The sequence below is a fragment of the Canis lupus genome, chromosome 9 (assembly GCF_003254725.2).
Source record: "Canis lupus dingo isolate Sandy chromosome 9, ASM325472v2, whole genome shotgun sequence".
NCBI classification, from domain to species: domain Eukaryota; kingdom Metazoa; phylum Chordata; class Mammalia; order Carnivora; family Canidae; genus Canis; species Canis lupus.
In genome coordinates, this window is record NC_064251.1 from 43972539 (window position 1) to 43999232 (window position 26694).

At 47.0% G+C, this 26694-nt stretch overlaps 2 protein-coding genes across 5 annotated transcripts; both read right to left on the bottom strand.

Annotated features, from left to right (window-relative positions):
- Positions 1-696: 696 nt before the first annotated feature.
- On the bottom strand, positions 697-5079 carry ALDOC (aldolase, fructose-bisphosphate C). 3 transcript variants are annotated; one of them, XM_025476407.3, is made up of 10 exons: positions 4841-5079; positions 4389-4482; positions 3201-3322; positions 2902-3113; positions 2719-2773; positions 2262-2422; positions 2057-2140; positions 1656-1830; positions 1331-1530; positions 697-1185 (listed from the first exon to the last, which is right to left on the bottom strand). In XM_025476407.3, the coding sequence occupies exons 3-10, from the start codon at positions 3310-3312 to the stop codon at positions 1090-1092; spliced, it is 1095 nt and encodes a 364-aa protein (XP_025332192.1). In that variant the 5' UTR covers positions 3313-3322; positions 4389-4482; positions 4841-5079; the 3' UTR covers positions 697-1089. The 3 variants fall into 3 exon arrangements, with proteins under 3 accessions (XP_025332192.1, XP_025332191.1, XP_025332189.1); XM_025476406.3 differs by having other exon boundaries at positions 4389-4494; positions 4841-5078; XM_025476404.3 differs by lacking the exon at positions 4841-5079 and having other exon boundaries at positions 4389-4540.
- A 188-nt stretch (positions 5080-5267) lies between these two features.
- SPAG5 (sperm associated antigen 5) lies at positions 5268-26621 on the bottom strand. 2 transcript variants are annotated; one of them, XM_025476403.3, is made up of 24 exons: positions 26445-26621; positions 26063-26188; positions 21270-22360; positions 20981-21158; positions 15007-15081; positions 14669-14758; positions 14386-14520; positions 14082-14201; positions 13864-13956; positions 13648-13761; positions 13184-13277; positions 12871-13018; positions 12689-12791; positions 12347-12480; positions 11760-11898; positions 7825-7936; positions 7571-7657; positions 7186-7306; positions 6957-7068; positions 6487-6567; positions 6042-6197; positions 5880-5954; positions 5668-5748; positions 5268-5466 (listed from the first exon to the last, which is right to left on the bottom strand). In XM_025476403.3, exons 1-24 carry the CDS (start codon positions 26493-26495, stop codon positions 5395-5397), a joined length of 3588 nt encoding a protein of 1195 aa, XP_025332188.1. In that variant the 5' UTR covers positions 26496-26621; the 3' UTR covers positions 5268-5394. The 2 variants fall into 2 exon arrangements, with proteins under 2 accessions (XP_025332188.1, XP_025332187.1); XM_025476402.3 differs by having other exon boundaries at positions 14669-14761.
- Positions 26622-26694: the final 73 nt, after the last annotated feature.

Here is a 26694-nt window from a genome sequence, read left to right on the forward strand (position 1 = left end):
CATCCCCTCAGACAGACCCAGGTGTTTGATGTACCCCTGCACCCCAGCCGAGTAGTCAAAGTTTAGCATAAAACCTCACCAGGTCTACACTTGCCCAGACCTTCAAATCAGCCTTTCCTGTGCCCTTATCTACCCTAAATGGGGATGGGCAATAGCCCTTGGCAACCTCCTAGATACTCTGCTCCATCTGACAGTCTTGACCCTTGTGGCTTTTCCATGTTGGGCAGGAGTGCAGGTGCTCCTCCTGCAGTGCCCACCCCCCACCCCCCACCCCCAGCACAATGTGTCAAGCCCCAGCAGAATTCAACACAGAGGACAGGTGAGAGACCTCCATCCTCTTATCCCAGTTTTGGGCTTTAGGCAAAAGCTGCGTTCAGAAATTACACAAGTCTTGCCTTCAGGAATTGCACAAGTCTCGCCTTATTGTATCCTTCAACTGCAGCCCACTGCTTCTGAGTTGGCAGTCCCTGAAACACCTGCCCTCCATACTGCCCACCCTCCAGCCTTGGACCATTCACTAGGAAGAGCTTGAGCTGGGAATAGTGACTGGGTGTGCCCCTCCCCCATAAACTTAAAGCCCAGTAAAACTCAAAACCTACCCTCCCCACCTCCACAGTCAGAGGGCCCAGAGACAGTCAGTGGAAATCAGAAACTGAGATGGGAATTTGATGTGTAAAACAGACAGACGAAGTAGCATCTTTTGCTACCATTTATTTGCTATGTGGTATGTACCCAAGACATGAGTCATGTCTAGTATCCTACTCTCTGATCCCAGGAGACAGGGGCAAGGAAAGCCCAAGGAGAAGCTACCATATCATGGGGAAATGGTAGGGGCTGGTGGAGGCAGGGGGAAACCCAGGCATCCTGCTCTGACTTCTAGCAACTTCTGCCCTCAGTCATGAGGGGCGCCCTATTCTCCCATCCAGTGATCCCAGGTGCAGCAGTGGGAGAGGGGGAGGACAAAAAAGGAAGATGACTCAGTGCTGGATGGAGGCGTCTCGCTCTGCATGGCTATTTGGCTCTGGCCTTAACTATTGGTGAAATGGGGTGCAGGTGGCCAGGTCAAAGGTTGTGGCGTGGAATGCATACTCAGTAGGCATGGTTGGCAATGTAGAGGGACTGTGCTGCAGCTCCACCATCTTCTCCACTGCCTTCATACTTGCCCTGAGCCGCAAGCCCATTCACCTGTAAAAGGACAGGGGGTGAGAGGAAGGGGTAAGCAGGCTGACACAGCCCACAGGCACCAAAACCTGCCTAGGCTATAGCCTCTGGGTGCTGCCCCCTGCCTAGCTATACCCCTCTCCCCTAGTCACCACCTCTAGCTCCCAACCTCAGCCCGCTTGATGAACTCCTCAGTGGCAGCCCCAGCATTGTCTTGTTGCCCTTTCCAGGCATTGAGGGCAGAGGCCTGCAGGGCACGCCCATAGGAGAAGGTGAGGGCCCAGGGTCGAGGAAGGGGACAACGGTTGATGGCATTGAGGTTGAGTGATGCCTCCTCTTCACTCTGACCCCCAGACAGGAAAGTCACTCCTAGGGTAGAGAAGAGAAACTGATTGGTCAACTCCCTATTTTTCCAGGGTATGGGACCCATGAAGGCCACAAGACCCTGAGAATGGGTCTTAGGGACAGGAACAGGTTAGGAAGCAGGGTAGTACCTGGGACAGCTGGGGGCACAGTACGACGCAGGGCAGTGACAGTTGCCATGGCGATCTCCTCTGAGCTATATTTAATGGGACAAGCATGGCCAGGGGTCACCATGTTGGGCTTGAGCAGGGTCCCCTCCAGGTACACGTGATGGTCACTCAGGGCCTTGTACACAGCAGCCAAGACCTGGAGATCAGAGGGGGTTTACTAAGGTTCCAAGCCCCTGCTCAATGCTCTTCTCTTAGGGGAAAGTGGGCATGACTGTGAGGGTCAGTACAGGCTCAAACTCACAGGTATGTGTTCTGGGATGAAGTAAAAGAGTGCTTGGGGAAAGTACTTGCATCTGAGCCAGGGACTACAGGACGTGTCAGGCTCTCCTTGAAGTATGTACCTGGCCTAGGTGTAGACTCACCTTCTCTGTAACGTACTGACAACGTTTTAGGTCATGGTCTCCATCAGGCAGGATTTCAGGTTCCACAATAGGCACAATGCCATTCTGTAGGTAAGAGCAGAGTAACTTGGGAGGGGCAGTAGGGAGGAGGGGAGAAAGCCCTCCTAACCCTCTCCCCACTAGGCACAAGGCACCCATCTGACCCCTCACACAAACATACACACACCTGCTGGCAGATGCTGGCATAGCGGGCCAGCACGTTGGCATTCTCCAGAATAGCAAGTGCTGAGGGTGTGCGCTCACTGATTTTCAGCACACAACGCCACTTGGCAAAGTCGGCGCCATCCTTCTTGTATTGGGCACAGCGTTCCGAGAGCCCATCCAGCCCTGTAGGTATAGGACAGCTCATCACCCTGCCCCTCTTTGCCAGCATCAACCAACCAACAATCTTGCAGTCTTTACCCACCCACCTTTTTTTTTATATATATATATTTTATTTATTCATTCATGAGAGACAGAGAGAGAGAGAGGCAGAGAGACACAGGCAGAGGGAGAAGCAGGTTCCATGCAGGGACCCTGATGTGAGACTCCATCCCGGGACTCCAAGATCATGACCTGGGCTAAAGGCAGGTGCTAAACCGCAGAGCCACTCAGGAATCCCCCTTCACCCACACATTCTATACCTTGAGTGGTGGTTTCTCCATCGGTCCCTGCTAGAGGCACTACACCCTTATCAACCTGTAGAGGAAACACAGGCAGAGGGCTGAACCTAAACAGAATTCCCCTTGTCACCTCACACACACACACACACACATACACACACACTCATTCCATGTTCAACCCCCACTGAGGGCCAGTGGTTGCACCTTGATGCCCACGACAATGCCTTTATCCTGAATGGTACGAACGAAAGGAACACCATTATCGTCCTTCTGGTAAAGTGTCTCATGGAAGAAGATGACACCTCCAATGCACTTCTTCACACGGTCATCAGCACTGAACAGGACCTGGCGGTACAACCTGCGGTTTTCCTCTGTGTTCTCCACTCCAATTTGGCTCAGCCGCTTGGCCATGCTGCCTGGGGACAAACAAAAGAGAGGTAGCAAGCTCATCCCCAGGGCTCTCTGGCCACCTCTACCCCTACCTAGCCACAGGCCCCACCTACCTACAGACTCATCTGCAGCCAGAATGCCTTTGCCTGGGGCCACAATCCGGAGGGCGATGTCAGACAACTCCTTTTTCTGCTCAGCAGAAAGGGCTGGGTACGAGTGGGGCATGGTGACAGCTCTGTGGAAGAGAGAGACAGGATATAAAAACTGGGCCCAGCTACCTCTTTTGCTTCCTCTCCTGGCCATATGGACCAAATGGCCTCCTCCACCCCCCCAACAAGTAGGGAGCTAGGAACAAGGCAGCAGTCCTTGGCATGGGTCCTGTACAACACAGTGGCACCAATCCCTCTGACAGCTAGCAGGCTTAGGGCCCCGGTTCCCACATCTCCTTTTGTCCCTGATGGGCACCCTTCCCAGCCCTGGAGAAAGATGCAGGGTAGGGGTGGGGAAGTAAGCAGCCCTGAAGCTACAGGTCTTCCTGTGAAACTACTGCCCAAAGATCTAGTCCTTCTTTCAGTGAATTTGGCCCCTTCAGGTATGGAATAAGGCCTGGCCTTTCCAATTTCAATATTATCATCCTCAGCAGGGCCTCTAGGGAAAGCGCACTTACTTCCAAGACTTCAGAATGAAGTACAAGTACCTATCACCCTCTGTTCCTCAGCTTCTGGAGGAAAAGTAGGGGAAAAGTGGAGAGTAGGAGTGGCAGAAATAACTGCCATAAGCTTCTGTAACCTCTTCTTTTCTGTATCCCAAACATGACTGCCTTTGCAGCCAGATGGGAGCAGGGGATCAGGGTTGAAAGGAGTAGAGGGCCTGAGAAAGGGAGGGAGCAGGAGGGAGGAGGCCTGTGGGGAGGTGACAGGGAGACAGGCTAACTAGCCAGGGCAAAGACCTAAACCAGGGGTACAGAGTAGGCAAGACAGCTGGACAAGGAACTAGCCTAGGAGAGGGAGCAGGCTGAGATGAAAACGGGCTAGGTGGGAGAAGCTGATCCCCAAGAAAAATCCAGTAGGCAGAGGAAGATCTGAGATTAGAGGAGCTAAGGTCTGGGCGTGAGAGCTAAGATGAAGCGGTGCTGTGGGAAAGGCTGAACCATAGGGTTTCGAGTGGACAAAGTAGAGAGGATGTAAGAAGAGAGCTGAGAAGGCACAGCCAAGAATCCTCGGGAGCCAAGCAAGGGTGACAGAAGGAAAAGCTGGGGAGCGGAAGAGTGCTGAGCAGCTCCCGCCCGCCCAGGGCCTCACCTGTGTGCAGCAAGATGCGCAGCAAGTTAGCAGCGACAGCCACAGGAACACCGCGGATTCAGGTTGGCAACAACTGCGGCTCTAGCTCAGCCTCCTGTAAATGAGGCTGCGGATGCCGCAGAGCTACGTGACTCCCCCGAGGGGCGGGCACATCCCTCCCCTGGCCACGCCCCCTCCCCGGACTGGTGACTCAGCAGAGCCATGCCCACAGAGGCGGGGCGACGAGGTGGAGTGACTACCCTGCCAGGTCTCGGAGCTCTTGTACCCCTCCCTCCCACTTCAGGGAGCCCTACCACCAGCACCTCCCCCACCCCCCGCCACCCCCACTACCCCCTCACGCCCCCACCCCCCGCCACCCCCCACACACACTCGCCGCCACCACCACCCCACCACCACCCCGCCCCCGAGGCAAGAAATGGCCTTGCCCTCATTTCTGCCACCATCGCCTTTACCCTGTGCTGGGCACTGTCCTGGATGTTGGGAACTGCGCCTGGTCTGTGAAGGAGAGTCACCTAAACAGTCACAACTGATGGGGTAAGGAGACAGAGGTACCAACAAAGTGTGGCAGTCCAGTGCAGGGAGTAAGAACTGAGTTTCTCTGTTCTCACCCACCCCCTTATTTGTCTGGAGGGGGATGGAGAAGGTAAGAGAATGAATCCTTGTCTGTCCATTCTCCCCACCGGCTAAGAGCCAGGGAACAAGCAGTCCAGTGCCCAGAGTATTTGAGGAAGCAAGAGAAGGGAGGAGGGGCAGCCAACTCTGGCTCTGGATGCAGTGGGAGGGTTGTATGGAGGGTGCCCAGGCAGGAGAGCCAACAATCTCCTCTAACCTCACCCAACTCCCACACCCAAAAAATAGGATTCATTGAACTTGAAGAAATTCATTAAATATATTTATTTAAATAGCATTAAACATAGCTAGCTCTATGTCCATTGGTCCTGGTGTTGGGGTAAGGGAGTATTGCAAGTAAAAAAAAGGAGTGAAACAGATTCCAGCTTTCAGTTTCTCAGCTCAGAAATTCCAGCAATCCCTGTAGCTCCTTGCAACTCCTCACAACCTCTGGAATGGACAGCAGAGTCTAGGAAGAGACAGAAAAGGTATCTCAGGGTCACATGTTCAAGGCTCCCAGTCCCAGGAATTACCGACTGAGTGAGAGGGGAGAAACCAGAAGCCTGCAACAGTGAGCACAGGCTGGGAACCAGAACGATACTCATCATACTTCCTGGGGCTAAGTCCTGTGCCAGGTGCCTTCACTATATGAACTCCCTCCCTCCTCTACCTCATAAATATGCTGAACGATGTCATCTAGTTTCTTTAACTCCTTGTCAGAGCGCCGAAGGTTCTCCTCTAGTATGTTTCTCTAGAAAATAAATAGGTTGCATTAAGTCCTGTACTCAGAAGAACAGCATAGTGTGTGGGACCAGGAAAATATGGCAGGGCATTTGCTAGTAGTAATGGGAAATGGGCCTAGAATGGCATGGGAATCCTTACATGGCTCTGGAACTTGACCATGAGCTTTGCCTTCTCATTTTTCATCTCCAGGAACATCACCCTCAGCTTTTCCACCTATAGAGATGTCCAGATCAGTAGAGGCACAGCCTTGGTTTCCCACCAGCTGCCCAGCTCCTCTGTTAACTCTGAGTCACCTCTCACCTCTTGGGAGAGCCACACTTTCTCCTGGATCCAGTTAGTGGCCATAGGCTGACAGTCGGGGTTCAGCTGACCTGCTAGGGTCTCTTGTAGCACCTTCGTCTCTGTCTCTGCACGCCGAAGTGAGCGAGTAAGCTGGGTCACCTCTTCTCTAAGGCTCTGGAGATGCGAATGAAGAGGTATCCAGTAGCCCTCAAAGGGCCTCTTTATCCTTTTTTGTTTTTAATTTATTCACGAGAGATACAGAGAGAGAGGTAGAGACAGAGGCAGAGGGAGAAGCAGGTCCCCATGAGGAGCCCGATGTGGGACTCGATCCCAGGATCCAGGGATCACGAACTGAGCCAAAGGCAGACGCTCAACCACTGAGCCACCCAGGGATCCAATTCCCACCAAATTTAAGATTCTAACTACCATGGACGCAGAAGGTCAGGCATCATACAGAACATACTATGAGCTCGCCACTCTTGTCTATCTGCTCTAGTATCTTCTCATTCTGCTGTTGTATCACTTCCTGGAGCTCCTTTTCATTCTGTGAGGGAAAGGAAGGAAAGCCGCACTGGGACAGCTGGCTTTTTAGCAGCCCTTGCCAGGAGATAGGATTTAATGTCTGACCCATGTTTAGCTCCAGTAATACCAATTGATAACAGTCCAATTCTTTCTCTAGGGCTATGTTAGGCAAGGCACATTTCAGTGTTGAGAGAGTTCTGCCAGAGTTCCTGACTTCTAGGTCAGTCTGGGAGATGGGTCAGCCCATAGCTAATTCCCAAGCATGTGAAATGTCTGACCCTGGGAAGGGCAAAACTAGGGCAATGATTGGAAAATTCCCACCACCCAGATTCCTGGAGAGACCATGGGTCCCAGTGGGCCAGTAGAGCTGCCCCAGTTCTTCAACGGCCCACTTCTAGGCCCCTCCTTCACCTTGTAGCGCAAGCACAAGGCCTGGTTCAGCTTCTCTATGTCTGCCTCCTTGGCCTTCTGGGCTTCCTGATGGTGTTCTTCCTGGGCCTGTAGCCTAGCCTGCAGATCACAGCTAGGGGAGGGAAGGATTCAGCATTACTGCTGTCCTCTGAGGCACTGGCTGAGCCCTTGACATAAGGAGCTGTCTTGCTTGATCTGCCCTCTCTAATCAAGACTGCCCTCCACTCACATCTTTCGCTGCAGAGTCCTGACAATTTCTTCTTTAGACTCTTGCAGCAGGGAACACAGGCTTTGAAGCTCCAGAGTCATAGTACCCATTTCTGCCAGACTCTTCTCCATGCCTGGGGTCTCTGAAAGAGCAAGTCCTAACTAGAAGTAGAGCTCTTTGGCTCTGAAAGGAAGAAGATGTATGTAGCCATCATTGCCACAACTCTTATCTTTGTTCCCCACCCATAGGATTTGAATCTCCAGAACACTGCAGATCTCAAAAGGCAGAAATAAAATGAGCCCACGTAAAATTGAGGTTTTTAGAGCAAAGCACTTCTCACTGCTTTAGTCTTTATCATTAGTACCAGATCTAGAAATGAGGCAGGATCCCTGGAGCCCATCCTAACCTGTAGGCTGAAGGGAAACCATTGATGCTACTCGGGTGAAAGCACTCTTGTCACTTCCCAGCAAGGGCACAGGAGCTGCTTCTACCTCTAAAAGAAAAACCAATTGAGGTAGAGGGCCTCTTTGGTGACCCAGTCAAGGGTCTGCCATGACAGAAGCCAGGGAGAGAGATGTCCGTTGGTGAGCATCTTCAACAGCTGAAGATATCAGGGGCAGGGCTGCAACTTTCCCACTCTTAAATCCCAGGGACTCTAACCTTCATCTGCCACTGCTGTCAAGACGCTCCCCAAGAAGGTACTGTCAGTAGGTGGAGGGTATTCTTGGGCAGGAGCACAGGCTGCGCTTACCAGGAGGGTCTCTGGTTCAGCCTAAGGGTAAAGGAGAAACATGGTCAGCTACTCTTCAGGGTCTGTGATTTCCTGAACTTCCAGGTACCCCCTAGCCACCTCCTCTGGAATGCTCTTCTATCTACTCCCTTTTTTCTCTATCAGCAACTTCTCAATTAGCTCCTTTCCCTGAGCTTAATTCTCTAACTAAAACAGTAACAATTTAAAACAGAAACCTTCTTTTTAACTTAAATCCCATTTTTAAACTGCCATTTCTCTTTCCCTTCCGATTAAAAAAGACTACATTTCCCGCCTAAAATTCTCACCATCTATTTATTGACTCCCTAGCCCCACTACACTCAGTCTTCTGCCTCACCACTCCACCAAAACTCTTTTTACCAATAGCATCCTTACTTTCAAATTCAATGGACAGTTTAAATTTTTTTTTTTTTTTTTTTTTCAATTTATGATAGGCACACAGAGAGAGAGAGAGGCAGAGACACAGGCAGAGGGAGAAGCAGGCTCCATGCACCGGGAGCCCGACGTGGGATTCGATCCCGGGTCTCCAGGATCACGCCCTGGGCCAAAGGCAGGCGCTAAACCGCTGCGCCACCCAGGGATCCCCTCAATGGACAGTTTAAAGCTCTTGTTTTACCTATTTGATAATCGATGACCATGTTCTTCTTTTAGAAACTTTCTTTGCTCAGCTTCTGGGACAGGACTCTCTCCTTCTTAGGTAGGCCTCATACCTTTCTAACAATTTCTGCTCTCTATCCACAGGTCCTTCCTTAAACTGCTGGACTCCTTTTGGCTCATCCTTAACCTTCTTTATACTCTAACCCATTCCCCAGGTGGCCTTGCCTTGGGACGCCACAAAAACATCCACCTCTACATGGTTGACCTTTCAATATATCTCTCTGAAGTATATGATTTTCTCAATCTCCAGACCAAAAGGCTCACCTGCCTGTGAAAAATCTACCAGAATGTTCCATAGTTCACCTGAAATTTAATATGTATAAAGCTGACCTCACCATTTTCCCTGTCCCATCCCATCAAAAATCTATTCCTCCTCCTGTATTTACAATCCTAGAGCAGGAGGGTTGGGGCAGCAAATTACAGTTTGTAATATCTGGCCAGCCACCTGTTTTGGTAAATAAAGTTTTATTGAAATACAGCCATACACATTTAATTATATATTGTCTATGGCTGTTCTTGAACTACAAAGGTGGATTTAAGTAGTTAAGGCAGAGACAACATGGCTCACAAAACCCAAAATATTATATTGTACTTTTTTTTATAAAGATTTTATTTATTTATTCATGAGAGACACACAGAGAGAGAAGCAGAGACAGAGGCAGAGGGAGAAGCAGGCTCCATACAGGGAGCCCGACGCAGAACTCAATCCCGGGTCTCCAGGATCACGCCCTGGGCTAAAGGTGGCGCTAAACCATTGAGCCACCCGGGCTGCCTTATATTGTACTTCATAGAAAGTCTGCCACCCCCAGTTCTAGAAAGTACCATCATCTTTCCAGCAACCTAGAGATCATCATTCACTCTTCCACCTTATACCTACACCAAATTGATCACCAGGTTATATTACTTCCATTTTCTAAATATGTATTGAATTCATCCAGTCCATCCTCTCCTCCCTACCCCTTCTATAATTGTCATTAGTTCAAGCCTTCAGGCCTCCTGTCTACTTCTCTAGTCTTGTCTCCTTGTTTGTCATTCTTGCCCCATATACCTGCTATGCTCCAATTATGAAGAGCTGGCTTCCCAGTCCCCAAGCTTGCCAAAGTCCATATAAGCAGGGCCTTGTCTTGTTCACCTATAGCCCCAGCACCTAACCCAGGTCATGTTACAAGGTAGACACTACGAAAAAGTACACACAGTGCCTCTCTTTCATACACCATCCACTCTGCCTAGAAGGTCTTCCTATATAACCTACCCTTGCCCTACCCTATAAACTTCCAAATCTCAAGACTCTGCCCAAGGATCACCTGCTTTGAGAAGACATGCTAACTCTCAAAGGTATATTTCTCCATGCAGACATCTGTCATGATCACAAGTCAAGATGTCAGGTTTACACTCCTCTTCTTGCAAGACTGTGGAATCTTTAACATTTCCTGTGCTCAGCACACACTAGGGTCAGATCATAAGTACTTTCAGAGTTCTGGATCCTGGTTGTAACTTTCACTGTTGAATAAGCTAAATAACTCTATTCTAAAGATATCAACAATTTATTGTGTAGGGTGGACTGTAGGAAAGCCAAAGAAGCAATGCTAAATTTCTGCTTTATTTTTTAAATTGTTTTAATTAATTAATTAATTAATCAAGTATTTTTTTAAATATTTTATTTATTTATTCATGAGAGACAGAGAGAGAGGCAGAGACACAGACAGAGGGAGAAGCAGGCTCCATGCAGAGAGCCCGACGCGGGATTCAATCCCAGGACTCCATCCCAGGACTCCAGGATTATGCCCTGGGCCGAAGGTGGCGCTAAACCAATGAGCCACGTGGGCTGCCCTAACTTATTTATTTTAGAGAGATAGAGAGTCTGTGTGAGAGAGAGTAAGTGAACGAGTGCAGGGGGACGGACAGAATGAGAGGGAGAGAGAATTTCCAGCATACTACCAGCTGTGAGTGGACCCCAATGCAGGACTCAATCTCATGACCCTAACTAAGATCATGACGTGAGCTGAAATCAAGAGCCAGATGCTTGGTATCCCTGGGTGGCGCAGCGGTTTGGCACCTGCCTTTGGCCCAGGGCGCGATCCTGGAGACCCGGGATCGAATCCCACGTCAGGCTCCCGGTGCATGGAGCCTGCTTCTCCTTCTGCCTATGTTTCTACCTGTCTGTGTGTGTGTGACTATCATAAAAAAAAAAAAAAAAAAAAAAAGAGCCAGATGCTTAACCAAATGAGCTACCCAAGCACCCCATCTACTTTCTTTAAATATTGTCTAATTGGGGAAGCCTGGGTGGCACACCGGTTGAGCATCTGCCTTCAGCCCAGGGCCTGATCCTGGAGACCTGGGATCGAGTCCCACATTGGACTCCCTGCATGGAACGTGCTTCTCCCTCTGCCTATGTCTCTCTCTCTCTCTCTCTCTCTCTCTCTCTCTCTATCTCTCATGAATAAATAAAATCTTTAAAAAAAATAAATAAAATGACATTGTCTAGTTGAAGAGAACAGACATCCAAGGAAAACTAATGCAAGTACAAAAGCAGAGTAAGTTCATGAGGAATATAGCAGGAGATCACTGAGTCCATGTGATTCCGGAATATTTCAAAGAAGGTGCAATAGGGAGAATAAGGAAAGGAAAAGGTATTTCCAGTTTGAAATCAGAGGAAAATGGGCATGGGAACAGCCCAAGTCTGGGTGTGATTAGAGATTGGGCATGCCAGTATACAGACTAGTTGGAGTAAAGAGTTCATAATAGAGAAGCAGGAGACAGATGACGAAAAGTTTGAGTGACAAGATGAAGAATTGCCATAGGTGACTGAAAGTCAGTGAAGGTCAGAGATAGAATAAGAATAGCATTTTAGGAAGACCATTCTATGCAGTAGATACAACTGGAAAAACTCTTGAAAACTAGGAATAGAGGAGAACTTCCTTAACCTACAAAAGCCTACAGCTAACATCATACTTAATGGTGAGAAAGTTCAAGCTTTCACTCTAAGATCAGGTACAAGGCAAGGATGTCCCCTTATACCCTTCCTTTTCCACATCGTGGTGGAAGTTCTAGCAAATGCAGTAAGACAAGAAAAGGAAATAAAAGGTCTACAGATTGGGAAGGAAGGAATAAAACTGTCTTTGTTTGAAGATAGGATTGGAAGGAAAGAAAAGGAACCTCCAGATCCTACCTTCTCCTTTAGTTTTGTCTGTAGGAAGAAGGTGAGTCTCTGTAGTTGCTCAGTCAGCACCCCTAGCTCTTGCGAATACTGGCGTGTCTTCTCCAGATGTTGTTCCTGGCTCTCTGCTATGGTGCTAGCCAGGTTAGCCCTGAAATAAAGAGAGAAAACAGTCAAAGACCAGGCAACCTCTGAACACCTCTCCCAAATCCCCACACAGAGCTGCATTCAAAGAGGAAAAAAAAAACAAAAATGACAACAACAACAACAACAACAACAAAAAGAGGGAAATAAGGGGGCTCCTGAGTGGCTCAGTCATTTGGGCGTCTGACTCTTGATTTCAGCTCAGGTCATGATCTTAAGGTTGTGGGATCGAGCCCCTGGCTCTGCACTGAGTGCAATCTGCTTGTCCCTCTTCCTCTACTCTTCCCCGCCTCATGCTCTCAGCTCTTTCAAATGAATAAATACCATCTTTAAAAAAAAAAAAAAAAAAGAGGCTGTGGACCCTATTACAATTCTCTTCTTGGAAACTTTAGCTTCTCAAAGTGCTCCTGGGAAACATAAACAGTAGGTGAAGCACAGAAAGGTAGAAATCTCACTTCAGGTTCTCTACAGTATCTTTGAGGTCCTCACACTGCAGGCTGCGCTCCCGGAGTGCTTCCAGTGTGGTTTTCAGCTGACATTCAACCTGGCCCAGCTCTAGGTGAGCAACCTGGTTCTCTTGGTCTGCAAACTGGGGACACAGGAAAAGGAAGGGCGGCAAAAAGCGAGACAGGGAGGGGGGGAATAAGGCTAAGTAAGAAATCTTAGAGCCCTAAGTAAGAAATCTTAGAGCCCTGGGAACAGAGGCTTTTTCTGGTCCACAGTCTCAAACCTTACTTCAATACCATCAGAAGAGTCACACTCCTACCGGCTCCCTGGCCCCATGCCATATTCCTTACCTCCAGGGTCTCTTTCAGGTCTTGTACCTCCTTGGTCAGGACAGCCTGTTGTTGCTGCAGCTCTGCCTGCAAGTGTTTTAGTGCCACCTCTTCCGTTTGCCATCTACCAGAGACCTTATATTAGATTCCACTGGTCCTATTTCCTGGGTGCCTCCTGCCACAATAACCTGATAGTAACTCACTGAGCAGCCTGCTCCTCATTGCTCTGGGTAAGCTGGCAAAGCAACTCATCCTTCATGGCCAGGTCCTGGGTACAATGGGCATGCTGACTCTGTAGTTCATTTAGCTGACTCTCCATGCTGGCCAGAATCTGCAGCTGAGCCTGGAGATCTAAACCAAAAGTATCCTAATGATACCATGCAGTCATCAGGCCAAAACCTCCACATTCTTCTGCTCCAAAACAAGTGCTCTAGAGCACTTCCTTGCTTTACTGCCACACCTCTAGCTTCAGCAGGGCACAAATGCTTGTGCATGCATGTGCACACATACCCCTACCTGTTGCTAGGCAACTGTTTTCCAATTCTAGTTGTTCTATTCGGCCTTTGCAGTCCTCTAGATGGGTAGTAGCTTGTTCCAGCTCCCTGGAAACCTAGGAAGAAAAGACATATTTTTCTCCTCTGGTTTTTCCTAAATCAGGAATCCTAGGATTCAGCCCAGCTTCTCTTTCTGGACAGAACAGCAAAGCAATTGCTCTTGGGAGGCAACACTACAGAAATAAGGCTGGTCCTCAGTAAAAAGAAGAAAGAGGAGAAAAGTAGCTGAAGAAGGTGCTGAAGAGCAAAGGAAACAACTGGGCCCAAGGCCATCTATAATGAAGGGAACTGGCTGGTCTCCAGACCCACAGAGTGGAAAAAAGACAGGTCCAGGGTAAGAAGCTAATGATACCACTCATTAGAAAGGCCTTCTATAGAGGAGGAGTAGTCAACCAAGCCTAAAAAGTCCCCACTCCTGGTTTGTACCTGCTGCTTTTCCTCAATTGCAGCATCACGCTCCTGGAGGGCCTGCCGACTCTTAGCTGTGAGTTTCTCTGTGAGTTGTCGAGACCGGCTCAGCAAAGCTGTCCATGTTATGTACTACCAGAGGAAGCAAGCAGGTCAGGAGAACACATTTGAGGCAAGGCTCCTAACAGGGCTGGCTATGAGTAAAGGAGTGATATGCTGGCCTCAAATACTCACATCCAATTGCATGGATATCCAGTCCTGTTGTAAGTTTGAAGTCAGACTCACTGTCTGCTGAGCCACCTCTTCTTGCTCAGTATGAAGCCCTACCTACACAGAAAGATTGCTTATGGAGAACATGCCCCTTCCCTCTGGATACAACAAAATGGGGGTATATGGCCATCCTCCCTCTCTATTAGCATGGATCCCAGGAAAAGAAAATGCCTTCAAATTACCAGTTGGGTCTGGGTCTCCTTCAAAAGGCCTCTGAAATCCCCCATGGATGCCAGGTCCTGTTCTAGCTGGCTGATACGCTGGCTGGCGTGTGCACAGAAAGCCTCTAGCACAGCCTCTGCCTATTGAAGGAAGAGGTGGGCAGAGGGGCAAAAGAGCACAAAAAGCCCTGACTCTCCACACCTGTGGTTTAGTTCATTATTCCCCAGGGCAAGCAGTCATCTGTGTCTCAGGTGAATTTGTGTTCCTGCAGGAACCCTGAGGAAGAGACCTCTCACATCCAGGAACAAAGGCATGGCACCTTACCGCATCCTTGCCTCTGAGGGCCATTTCCTCTTTGTGCATTGCCTCCTCCTTTTCTGCTTTGAGGCTCTGGAGCCTTGCCTTCAATTTCCTCAACACATCACAACAGCAGGAGACCATAGTTTCTATACGCCGAGACTACAAGGTAAGAACCAGACACTGCATCTAGTTACCGCCCCTCTCCCCCCCCCACCCCCCCACCCCCCCCCCCCCCGGCCGCTTTTTTTTTTTTTTTTTTTTTTTCCATCTCACCAGAGGCCCCTGCCTTCACCTTCATGCTGCTTACCTCCTGACTCAAGGCAGTTTTATCTTCCTCGAAGTGCAACAGAGATAGATGAAGCAAGGATATCAGCTCTTTAGAAACCAGCACCCATGACTGCTGTGGAGGGAAAGGTGGTTAGGCTAGATCAAATAAAGTCCCTAAGCAAGAAATAAGCAAGGACAGTGGGACGGAAACCACTGACCCCAATTCTAAGCTCCCAATAGGGACATGTCCTTAACAAAGGTTTGGAAACCTCCCTTCACTACCATGGCTTAGTATCACCATCTGCTAACTACTCAGGATTCTCCATTCTTTATCTTCACAGGAGACCCAGAGATAATATAAGGTCAATCAAAGCTTACCATGACATTCCTGGCCTGCTGCAGAACCTGTCCAATCTCTTGACTCTCCTGAAGATGCTGAGGTTTCTTATTTATCTGGGTGGAGAAACAAAAGCTGTGCCTTTTGCATAGACAACATGCACCACCAGCACTGCATTCCCCCTCCCACCCCCTGAGATACAGGAGCCTCTCCTATTAACAGTAGGAGCAAAGCTCACAAGCTCGATGAAGCCAAGTCAGAAAAAAATTGAGATACATAAAAAATTCATTTTCAAAATAACTTTTTTTTCTAATTAGAAGAATGAAACTGGGCAGCCCGGGTGGCTCAGAGGTTTAGCGCCGCCTTAGGCCCAGGGCCTGATCCTAGAGACCCAGGATCGAGTCCAAAGTCAGGCTCCCAGTGTGGAGCCTGCTTCTCCCTCTGCCTGTGTCTCTGCCTCTCTGTCTCTTATGAATAAATAAATAGAATCTTAAAAAAAAAAAAAAAAGAACGAAACTATAAGAATGTGCTTAATGTAAAATTTTAGAAACACAGAATTAATAAAATGGAAAAAGAAACCATTAATAATTTCACCACCTGGAGCAACAATTTTTTTTAAAGGTTTTTTTATTTCAGAGAGAGAGCATGAGTGGGGAGAGGGGCAGAGGGAGAGAGAGAAGCAGACTCTGCGCTGAGGAGGGAGCCCCATGTGGGGCTCAATCCCAGGACCCTAAGATCATGATCTGAGCCAAAGGCAGCCGCTTACCAACTCAGCCACCCAGGCGCCCCTACTTAATTTTATTATACTAATGTTATTTAACCCTGAATTTATATTCACTCTCCTCACTGAAATAGCCTGAGACTGGAAAATCTGCTTTAGGGAGACCTATCAAAGCGGACTACTACTCATTTTTTTACTTCTGATGATACTTTACCTCACCTTAAAGCCTCTCAAAGATTATCTGAACTCTGATTTCCTTTCTTTAAAAAACCATGACTTATGTTATACTTCCTTTCCCTGTTATTAAAAGCTCTTCATAAGCACATAAAATTAGGTTGCAGATTATCCCATCTTACGGTGTATCATTTTTCATTACACTTTTTTCATTATTTTAAAAAAAGCTATCAGTTTTATGCAGCTTTTTTTTTTTTTTTTTTTTTTTTTACCCTAAGGATACGTCCCTAGAAGTAGAACTACTAGGTCAGAAATTCTGAATTGCTTTAAGGGTCTTACTTAAATTACTTGCAAAAAAGGTTAAGCCAATTTATATACCTTACTAACAACAGGACAATACTTACTAGCATTATCTATTTTATTTTTGCCATTTTGGTAGACGAAAATAGCATCTCATTGTTTTAATTGGCAATTCTCTTGATCACAGTAACCTCCCCATATACTCCTTTGTCGTTTTCATTTTCCCATTCTCTATCTATTCGTTATCTTAGTGCAGATAAAAATTAGTATGCTACATTGAGTGGAAAAGTATGATCTCAAGGCAGCAGAGCCATACAAAGACTCAAGTTCTGAGACAGAAGCAGGAGCCATCATTACTGCTGAAAGGCAGCCATCATCTAAGACAAAACCTACTGTGGGAGCAGCAGTGCTGAGTCACGATGTTACAGCAGTCTGGATTTAAGGGGACAGAGCTTGTAGAGTTCACTGTTCCCCTCCCGCACAGAGCAGTCATGATTCCCTACTGCATCATGTAGTAAGGCATGGAGGATGCCATGAGCCCCAGACAGGGGACGCATGCTGCTCAGAGCTGGGCAGCCAGGCAAGTGATGAGATTAGTGTGAAGGAAGCAGCCACGCGGCAAGGACAGGGCACTGCGATAGAGAATGGCAGCCGGTGCTATCATTGCCTCTATTTGGCTCTGCCTCAGTGGCATCCAAAGGGATTTGGCGATGGGGATCCCTGGGTGGCGCAGTGGTTTAGCGCCTGCCTTTGGCCCAGGGCGCGATCCTGGAGACCCGGGATCGAATCCCACGTCGGGCTCCCGGTGCATGGAGCCTGCTTCTCCCTCTGCCTATGTCTCTGCCTCTCTCTCTCTCTCTGTGTGACTATCATAAATAAATAAAAATTAAAAAAAAAAAAAAAAAAGACAAAGGGATTTGGCGAGCTTCAGGGAAAGAGGGTACGAGGTCAACTCAGGGATGGGGAACAAGGTCAGGATTTTGGCAAAAGATAGTCATTATTTTGAGAATATTTTCAACTCAAGGTCTTTGGGCATTTGGAGACCATCTCCTCTTAGCAGCAGCCACCCATTACCTCAAAGGCCACAGGACTGAGGCTCTCAATTCCTCCCTGGATACCATTCCCTTCCTTCCTCAGCTTATGCTATCACAACCAGAGTCCTCTAGAATAGTGGTCTTTTTTTTTTTTCCTAAAAATTTTATTTATTTATTCACAAGAGACACACACAGAGAGAGAGGCAGAGATGCAGGAAGAGGGAGAAGAAGGCTCCCGATGGGGAACCCGAAGTGGGACTCTATCCCAGGACCCCAGGATCATGATCTGAGCCTAAGGTAGACACTCAACCTCCAAGCCACTCAGGTGCCCCAAGAACAGTGGTCTTTAAACTGTTTTCCTGGGATCCCTGGGTGGCGCAGCGGTTTGGCGCCTGCCTTTTGCCCAGGGCACGATCCTGAAGACCCAGGATCGAATCCCACGTCGGGCTCCCGGTGCATGGAGCCTGCTTCTCCCTCTGCCTGTGTCTCTGCCTCTCTCTCTCTCTCTCTCTCTCTCTCTGTGTGACTATCATAAATAAAAAAAATTAAAAAAAAAATAAAAATAAAAATAAAAATAAAAATAAAAATAAAATAAAATAAACTGTTTTCCTTTCATATCTCCAGAATAACTTTGAAAGACTGAATATTGAGGTGCCTGGGTGGCTCAGTGGTTGACATCTATCTTTTTTTTTTCTTTTTAAAGATTTTAGTTATTTATTCATGAGAGACACAGAGAGAGGCAGAGACACAGGCAGAGGGAGAAGCAGGCTCCTTGCAGGGAGCCTGGTGTGGGACTCGATCCTGAGTCCTGGGATCAAGTCTCATATCGGGGTCCCCTCGTGGAGCCTGCTTCTCCCTCTGCTGCGTCTCTGCCTCTCTCTGTGTCTCTCATAAATAAATAAAATCTTCTTAAAAAAAAGACTAAATGTATTTTTTAAGATTTTAATTTATTTGCGAGAAAGAGCAAGAGAGAGAGCTCTAACATGAGTGGGGAGAGGGGCAGAGGGAGAGGGCGAAGCAGACTCCCCACTGAGGAGGAAGCCTGATATGGGGCTTGATCCCAGGACCCAAAATCACAACCTGACTCAAAGACAAATGCTTAATCAACTGAGCCACCTATGCAACCCCCAAAAGACTGAGTACTGTTTTGTTTTCTTTTTTAAAGGTTTTATTTATTTATTCATGAGAGACACAGAGAGGCAGAGACATAGGCAGAGGGAGAAGCAGGCTCCATGGAGGGAGCCAATGTAGGACTAGATCTTGGGACTCTGCTATCACACCTTGAGCTAAAGGCAGACGCTCAACCACTGAGCCACGCAGGCGTCCCAAGACTGAGTATTTGAGGTTTAAATTATTACAAAGGCTGTAATTTCAAACCATACTATAAATATTGATAGTTTGAGGGGCACCTGAATGGCTTAGTTGGTTAAATGTCTGCCTTCAGCTCGGGTCATGATTCCAGGGCCCTGGAATTGAGCCCAGCATCAGGCTCCCCACTCAGCGCCCTCACTCGCTCGTTCACTCTCTCTCAAACAAATAAATAAATTTTAATAAATAAATCTTGATAGTTTGAAATAAAACTGTTAAATCACTCTTAAGTATATCCAACAGTATAAATAGTACATATACCATAATTTTTTTTTAATATTTTATTTATTTATTTATGAGAGATAGAGAGAGAGAAAGAGGCAGAGACACAGGCAGAGGGAGAAGCAGTCTCCATGCAGGGAGCCTGACGTGGGACTTGATCCTGGGACTCAAGGATCACGCTCCGGGCCAAAGGCAGGCGCCAAACCGCTGAGCCACCCAGGGATCCCTACCATAATGATTTAATACCTATTTGATACCATCAAAAAACGTATAAACAGGGGCTCCTGGGTGGCTCAGTTGGTTAAGTGTCCAATTCTTTATTTCAGCTCAGGTCATGATCTTAGAGTCCTGGGATCAAGACCTGCATCAGGCTCCACACTTAGCGGGAAGTCCACTTGAGGATTCTCTCTCCCTTTCCCTCTGCCCCTGCTTGTGTGCACTCTCTCTCTCAAATAAATAAATCCTTTTAAAAAATGCACAAACAAGCTCTTCCTAAAAGTCAGACATTTTGGGGCCCCTGGATGGCTCAGTCACTTGACTTTGGCTCAGGTCATGATTTCAGGGTTGTGAGATCAAGCCCTGCGTGAGGGTCCACCCTCAGTGGGGTGTCTGAGTTCATTTCTTTCCTTTTCCCTCTCCCTCTGCCCCTCCATGTGCTCATGTTCTCTCTCTCAAATAAATACATCTTTCAAAAGTAAGAAATTTTTTATCATTCCTTTTTCTCCTTGAACCTGTATTTTTACTCTTCTCAGAATTTTATCCTAATGTAACAAATTTTAGTATCTCTATATATCTATAATATAAAATCTATTATTATTAATCAATATATCTGCAACAACAGAAATCCATTTTAGTCAGTAAAATTTTATTGCAAATCATCTATTAAAAAAATGGATGGTGCTTCTTATTAGTTCATGTTTCTGTGGAGTACTGTAATGCCTATACTAAGACATGGCTCAGCAACAATTCCATGCTGATTTTCCTTTCTTATGAGATTTAAGCACTGAGAATCCTCATATAAATAATGGGAATAGGGGATCCCTGGGTGGCGCAGCGGTTTGGCGCCTGCCTTTGGCCCAGGGCATGATCCCGGAGACCCGGGATCGAGTCCCACATCGGGCTCCCAGTGCATGGAGCCTGCTTCTCCCTCTGCCTGTCTCTCTCTCTCTCTCTCTCTCTCTCTCTCTGTGACTATCATAAATAAATAAAAAAATTTAAAAAATAAATAAATAAATAAATAAATAATGGGAATAAGTAAGAATGGAGGAAAAGAAAAGGGCACATCACCCAATTCTAGGCGCTCCTTTGGAGATACATGCCAAAAATCTCATATTGAACTTCTGTCAAAATGTTTAATGATCCACAAATATAACTAAAGTCTTCCTTCAATTTCATTGAAAGCATGCAAAAATGATATGTTACATAATCATCATAGTCATTTGCTTTCTTAGCATGGACACAAATATTTTCAATTGTCCTTTGATTACTATTCCTTGACAATGTAAGATTCAAGATAGGTAGTAAATACACTGTTTGTTAGTAAAGTGGACAGGGGCAATTGAGAATGGGGAAGTAGGAAAGAAAAGAAATTAGTCAAGAGTACATGTGGAGGACGCCTGCATGGCTCAACCGCTGAGCCACCCAGGTGTCCCGAAACTGACTCCTTTAAAACTTTCCTGGGGATCCCTGGGTGGCTCAGGAGTTTAGTGCCTGTCTTTGGCCCAGGGTGGGATCCTAGAGCCCCGGGATCAAGTCCCACATCGGGCTCCCGGCATGGAGCCTGTCTCTCCCTCTGCCTGTGTCTCTGCCTCTCTCTCTATCTAGGTCTATCATAAATAAATAAAATATTTTAAAAAAATAAAATAAAAAAAAATAAAACTTTCCTGGCTTGGGACACCTGGGTGGCTCAGCAGTTGAGCATCTGCCTTCGGCTTAGGGCATGATCCTGGAGTCCTGGAATCAAGTCCCACATCAGGTTCCCCTTGAGGACCCTAGTCTCCCTCTACCTATGTCTCTGCCTCTCTCTGTGTGTCTCTCATGAATAAATAAAACTTTCCTGGCTTATATTCCCTTGGAAAATCTTGATGTATCCCACGGGTATAAATGAGTACCCACAGCTTTAAGGGATTATCCAGATCATCACCTTTTACACATATTCTAAGGAAGAGGGCCCACTGGGAAGAAGAACATTCATACCCCACCGGGAGATGTGCCAGTCTGTGTGCTACTGTCCTGAACTTCTGAGTGAGGGACAGTCAGCTGGCTCTTCCAGTCCCGCAGCTGGCGAGAGAGAACCTCCAGAATGACAAGAGAGTTCAGCAGGTTATCTTCCAGGTCGTGTCGAGATAAGGCAGTCAGATCTAGAGGACGGTTGCTGTGGCAAGAGAACAATATGAGAAGAGAAGAAAGAAGAAAGGGGAAGAGAGGGGCACAGCAGGTCCAGGCTAATGAGGCCCAGGAGGCACAAAGATATAGGGACACTTACCCCCATAGGAGGTGCTCTGTCTCAGAAGTACCATCCTTGACACCTGCTGGGCCTGTCTGGGAGGTGTTTGTACTCTTTTCCTGTGCTACTGGGGGAGTAAACCAAGTCCCTACAGAGCAGGTAGGGAAAGGGGTAGTGCTAATCGCAGTATCCCGAAGCATAGAGGGAAGAGATAAGCTCTGGCGGAGATTTTCCAGCATGACTGAAGTATTTATATCCTTTTCCAGCCAGGCCAGTGGAGACATCCAAGGCCCTGTATCAGAGATGAGAACCCTACCAGTATCTTCTACTGTTGGGCCTGCAGCTGTCTGGGATTCCATTTCTCTTGGATTTGGGGTCAGGCATGTGAATGGAGTAGCTTCCATATTTGAGACAAGTGCTTGATCTCCTAGTTCAACCTCCTCCGGGAGTATGGGAAAGCTAAGTTCTTTTTCCTCTACAGATCTGTGCTCTACAATTTCCTCCCCTGGGTCCACATGACTGACAAGGAAATCTGTTGCTAAGTCAGTTGAAGGGGAGAGCCAGAACATGGAGGAAGGCAAGGAGGTATTACTTTCAGAAGGGACTAAGTCCTCAACCACAGCCTCAGTCCTACTGCCCCTAAAGCATTCTTTGGAGCAGTGTGGTTGTTGCTCAGAACAGGTATTTGGTAGATACTCCAGGATGTGGGATGGAGGATGCTGAAATGTAGGTTTCTCAGGCATAGTAGGAACAACTTCTTTAAGGCTGTCTTCTAGGCAGGCCGCCACCCCCTCTCTTAGCAAATCTCCTGGGTTCAAAGGCTCATCTGGAGAGGTGTTATTTGTCTCTGCCATGGTATCTAAATGAGCCTCAAGTGTGACATCTTGCTGCTGCCCCACTGGAGAGGGTACAAGGAACATGGTTTTAAACACACTGTTGTCCAGTGGATCTACTGCTTCCTCAGATATTCTGGGAGTAGAGTTGGTTTGGGGATTCAAATCTAGAGACTGTTCATCTGATTCACGATGACAAGCTTCCAGGCACTTTGATGGATGGCTGAACTGTTCTGAAGAGGAGTCTGTCCTCTTGGCATTGACAAAATCCAGTGGAGATGCAGTGTTGCTATCTTCCTGCCAAAGAAAACAAAAGTAGTTGGCCAAGGCAGTCAATTCAGGTTCCCAACCTACAATTATGAGTACAGAATACTGTCTAAACTCAAGGGAAGATTTTCCTCTTTCCTTTTTTTTCAAGATTTTATTTATTCATGAGAGACACACAGAGAGAGAGAGGCAGAGATATAGGCAAAGGGAGAAGCAGGCTTCATGCAAGGAGCCTGGTGCAGGACTTGATCCCAGATCCTGGGATCATGCCCTGAGCCGAAGGCAGATGCTCAACCTCTGAGCCACCCAGGTGTCCCAAAGGAAGATTTTTCATTACCTCTGCTTAAGTAAAGACTTGGCTATGCCCTGCTCTCACTAAAGAAACCCTAAACTAAACCTAACTAGGGCAGCCTGGGTGGCTCAGCAGTTTAGCGCCACCTTCAGCCCAGAGCCTGATCCTGGAGACCCAGGATTGAGTTCCACGTCGGGCTCCCTGCATGGAGCCTGCCTCTCTGTGTCTCTCATGAATAAATAAATAAAATCTTTAAAATAAAATTAAATAAATAAATAAATAAACCTAACTAAACTTTAACTAAAGCTGGGAACCCATCTTATGTCCTTGCAAGTGAATCAGCCTACAATACAAACAAGGCTGAGATAATCTATCCATATCCTGGAGGTGATGGTAGCTTAAATGTGACCCCACTCATCTTCAGTCCTAATTCCATTAGAGGAATGGATAGGAGAGATCCCTAGGTAAGCTCTGCCAAACTCTAGAGTTGCTCCAAGATTTTCTCTCTTCTGGGACAGATGAGAAATTGGGGACCAGAGTTAGTGTAATGTTTTGCTGGGGCCCACAGAGATCCATGGACCCTAGGAAAAAGGGCAACGTCAAATAATGAGCACTGACTCATATGTTGTGATCTTATCAATAAAATAATAATGTATGTTTGCATATTATTAAAAGAACACAGAGGAAAATATGGAAGGATATAAATCAGGATGTTAAAATGGACTGGTTACTTGGGAAAGGCAAGGCATGTGTGGAAAGAATTAATTCCAGAAGAGGGGTAAGAGAGATAGGAAACATGGAGCTAAACAAAAAACAAGAAACAAAAAAAAAAAAAAGGGAAGAGGCAGAGAAAAAAGAAAAAAATTGCCTTTATAAAAATATATTACAATAATATATAGATGAGTGTGTATGTACATACACACAGATTCACAAAAGAAATGTAAGAAAGGGGGTACCTGGGTGGCTCAGCTGGTTAAGCAACTAACTCTTGGTTTCCCCTTGGGTTGTGATCTCAAGGTGGTGAGATTGAGTCCTGCATGGGGCTCTGAGTTGGGCATGGAGCCTGCTCAGGATTTTCTCTCTCCCTCTCCCTTTGCCGCTCACACATGTGTATGCATGGGCACGATCTCTCCTTCTCTCTCTCTCTCTCTCTCTCTCTCTCTCTCTCTCTCAAAAAGTAAATTAAATAAATAAATAAAAGAAAGGCAAGAAAGGATTTTCAAATATGATAGTTATCTAAGATGGCAAAAACATACCTTCTTTCTTATATATTGTTTGAATGTTTCAAACAATGATCATCTATTATATAATTAATCAAAATTTAAAAAGCAAGGGCAGCCCAGGTGGCTCAGTGGTTTAGCACTGCCTTCGGCCTAGGGTGTGGTCCTGGAGACCCAGGATCGAGTCCCATGTCAGACTCCCTGCATGGAGCCTGCTTCTCCCTCTGCCTGTGTCTCTGCCTCTCTCTCTCTCTGTCTCTCATGAATAAATAAATAAAATCTTTAAAAAAAAAAAAACTAAAAAAGCAAAAGTAATAGTATTTTGTTGGGGAAAAAATTCTTTTTGTCTGTGAAGCTGACTATATCAGAAGGTAGCAAAAGGGAGACCTAAATTCCATTCTATTCTGCTACTGTGATTAAAAGGCTGTGGTTCAATTTTATAAGTTCTATGAAGATCAGTTCCCTATCACTTCTTGGCCTTTTGGCTAAGATCAAGTGTATGAAGATAAGTTCCCACTAAGTACTTTTTTTTTTTCTACCTAAGCTGTACGGTTTAATATGGTAAATTAAAATTAAATAAAATTTACTTCCTCAGTCCCATTAACTACCTTTCAAGTGCTCAACAGCCACATAACTCATAGCCACCATATTGGACAGCCCATGTTATCAAACATTTCCATCATCCCATAAAGATCTCTCTTTTTCTTCCAAGATTTACTTATTTATGTGAGAGAGAGAGAGCAGAGTGAGGGGCAAAAAGAGAGGGAGAGGGGAAGCAGACTTCACACTAAGGAAGGAGCCCACTTGGGCTCAATCACAGGACCCTGAGATGATGACCTGAGCCAAAACTAAGAGTTAGATGCTTATCCAACTAACCCACCCAGGTGATTCCCAGAAAGTTCTACTGACCAGTAGGTGTTAGATTGTTTTCAAGAAAGGCCACCATCTTCATACATCTGTTATTCAGGATATCATGTTTTTATACATTCTTTTTTCCTCCTATAATCTATTTTATTTATATCCTATCTCCTCCAAGAAATAATTCAGACTGCAAAGGGGCTGTGGGCTGGCTTAGTCAGTGGAGCATGCGACTCTTGAACTTGGGGTCATGACTTCAAGCCCTACATTGGCTGTGGAGCCTACTAAAGAAAAAATGAATATAACTAAAAATAAAAATATTAAAAATAATTCAGACTGCATGAAAAAGAACAAATAGATCCGGTTAATGAAATACAAAATCACAGTCAAAAAAGAAAAAGGAAGCAAATCTTCCTATTTCAAGGAGTAATCGTAGCTTTATCTGATGATCAAATTTGACCCTGAGCTTTCTAGAAGCCAGAGCAAGAAGAAAAATATGGCAAACTACAGGTAGCTCTCTGTATCAGAAAGAGAAAAGGACAGCAATTTCTTTATGAAGACAATTTTCCAGGCAGTTAAGCTCTTAAAGAAATTTCTTCAGGGCATCTGGGTGGCTCAGTCAGTTAAGTATCTGCCTTTGGCTCAAGTCATGATCCCAAGGTTCTGGGATCAAGCCCCATGTTGGGCTCCCTGCTCAGCCCCTGGCCTCTGCTTCTTCCTCTTCCTCTGCCCCTCCGCCTGCTTGTGCTCTCTCAGTCTCTCTCTCAAATAAATAAATAAAATCTAATTTTTTTTTCTTCAAGGAACTTTTAGAAGGGTCAGTTAGTTTCCTTCTCTGGCAAGTTTTTACAACAACTGAAAAGCAGTTTCTACAGGGCTACTTCTCTCAAGACTTTTGACAAAAGCACAACTCAACAGGGCAATTCTACAATGGGCTAGTTTAAAAGATGGTCCAAGTACCTTGACTTTCAGTGGGGTAACTTGATCCCAGGAAGAGTTCTGATTAACTCTTGGAATGGATGTGAATATTGCCTCACTATGGCAGCTGACTGATGTCTACGTGTGAGCCCACGTTAGGGGAAAACCACTAAGCAAAATGATGGTATTTCTCAGTAGTTCGGTAAAGGTTTAATGAGGGAGGAGGTGATAGAAACTAACAGCTAAATAGAGGTCTAGGTTCTCGGTGGATTTCCTTTAACCACCCTAGGGCACCTCTCTGTTGGCCTGAATAGCTGTAAATGGATGTCACTAAGGTAGAAGACTTCATTATGGTTAATTACGTTCCAGCCCTGGCCCTCTGTTCCTCTGAGCGCTCGACCTCGGCAAAGAGCCCAATCGAGAAGCCGGCCAGGCGAATCTCACCTGCAGTCCCAGCTTGTACAGTGAAGAGGTTGGCGAGTGGCATACCGGGGGCCCTTTTCCAGAGGTGGTGAAGGCACCGGGCTGCAGGACAAGTTCTCGGAGAGGAGTTCTCATAGCTGGTTTTCCCTGAGAAAGCAGAGAGTGTGAGAATGCCTGCGCTGGGCCAGCCCGGCCCTTCTCCCCTAAGAAGTGGGTCCTGGGGCAATAGGAAGAAGGGCAGACTTCCACCCCAGTCGCGCCGAAGCGGCAGAACCAGTAACAGACTCCATACACAGCCCCTTCCCCGGGCTGGGCCCAGCTTTCCGGGACCCTCGGCGTTGCCGGCGTCCCCGCCCCGAAACCCCGGCCCAGTTGTCTCCGTCCCTGAGGCTCTCCCGCTCACCGGTTGGGGCGAAGGCGACCCGCTAACGCTCAGCGCTTTCACCCGCCACATTTCCACTACAGAACGCCGATCGATCCCCTCTCACACCCAAGAGCAGACGCCACGTTCACCCGCCGTCTTTATTTGAACCTGCGCCGCGCCTCACGATTGGCTGCGGGGGCCTGGGCGCGTCGGCCTGGCGGTCCGCTCCGGGCTCGAGCCCGGCGGGCGGGGGCGGGGCTAGGGCAGGCCACGCCCCCGCCGCCCGGCG

What these genes read in the sequence shown, in the direction of transcription:
- ALDOC (XM_025476407.3), bottom strand. Translation starts at nt 3,312, where the DNA reads ATGCCCCACTCGTACCCAGCCCTTTCTGCTGAGCAGAAAAAGGAGTTG. An exon ending in GCATTGTCGTGGGCATCAAG is followed by an intron (nt 2,774 to 2,901) that starts GTGCAACCACTG and finishes TTTCCTCTACAG; the next exon opens with GTTGATAAGGGTGTAGTGCC. An exon ending in ATGCCAGCATCTGCCAGCAG is followed by an intron (nt 2,141 to 2,261) that starts GTGTGTGTATGT and finishes TCTTACCTACAG; the next exon opens with AATGGCATTGTGCCTATTGT.
- SPAG5 (XM_025476402.3), bottom strand. Translation starts at nt 26,495, where the DNA reads ATGTGGCGGGTGAAAGCGCTGAGCGTTAGCGGGTCGCCTTCGCCCCAA. An exon ending in TGTACAAGCTGGGACTGCAG is followed by an intron (nt 22,361 to 26,062) that starts GTGAGATTCGCC and finishes TTTCTTTGGCAG; the next exon opens with GAAGATAGCAACACTGCATC. An exon ending in GATACTGTAGAGAACCTGAA is followed by an intron (nt 11,899 to 12,346) that starts GTGAGATTTCTA and finishes TCTTTATTTCAG; the next exon opens with GGCTAACCTGGCTAGCACCA.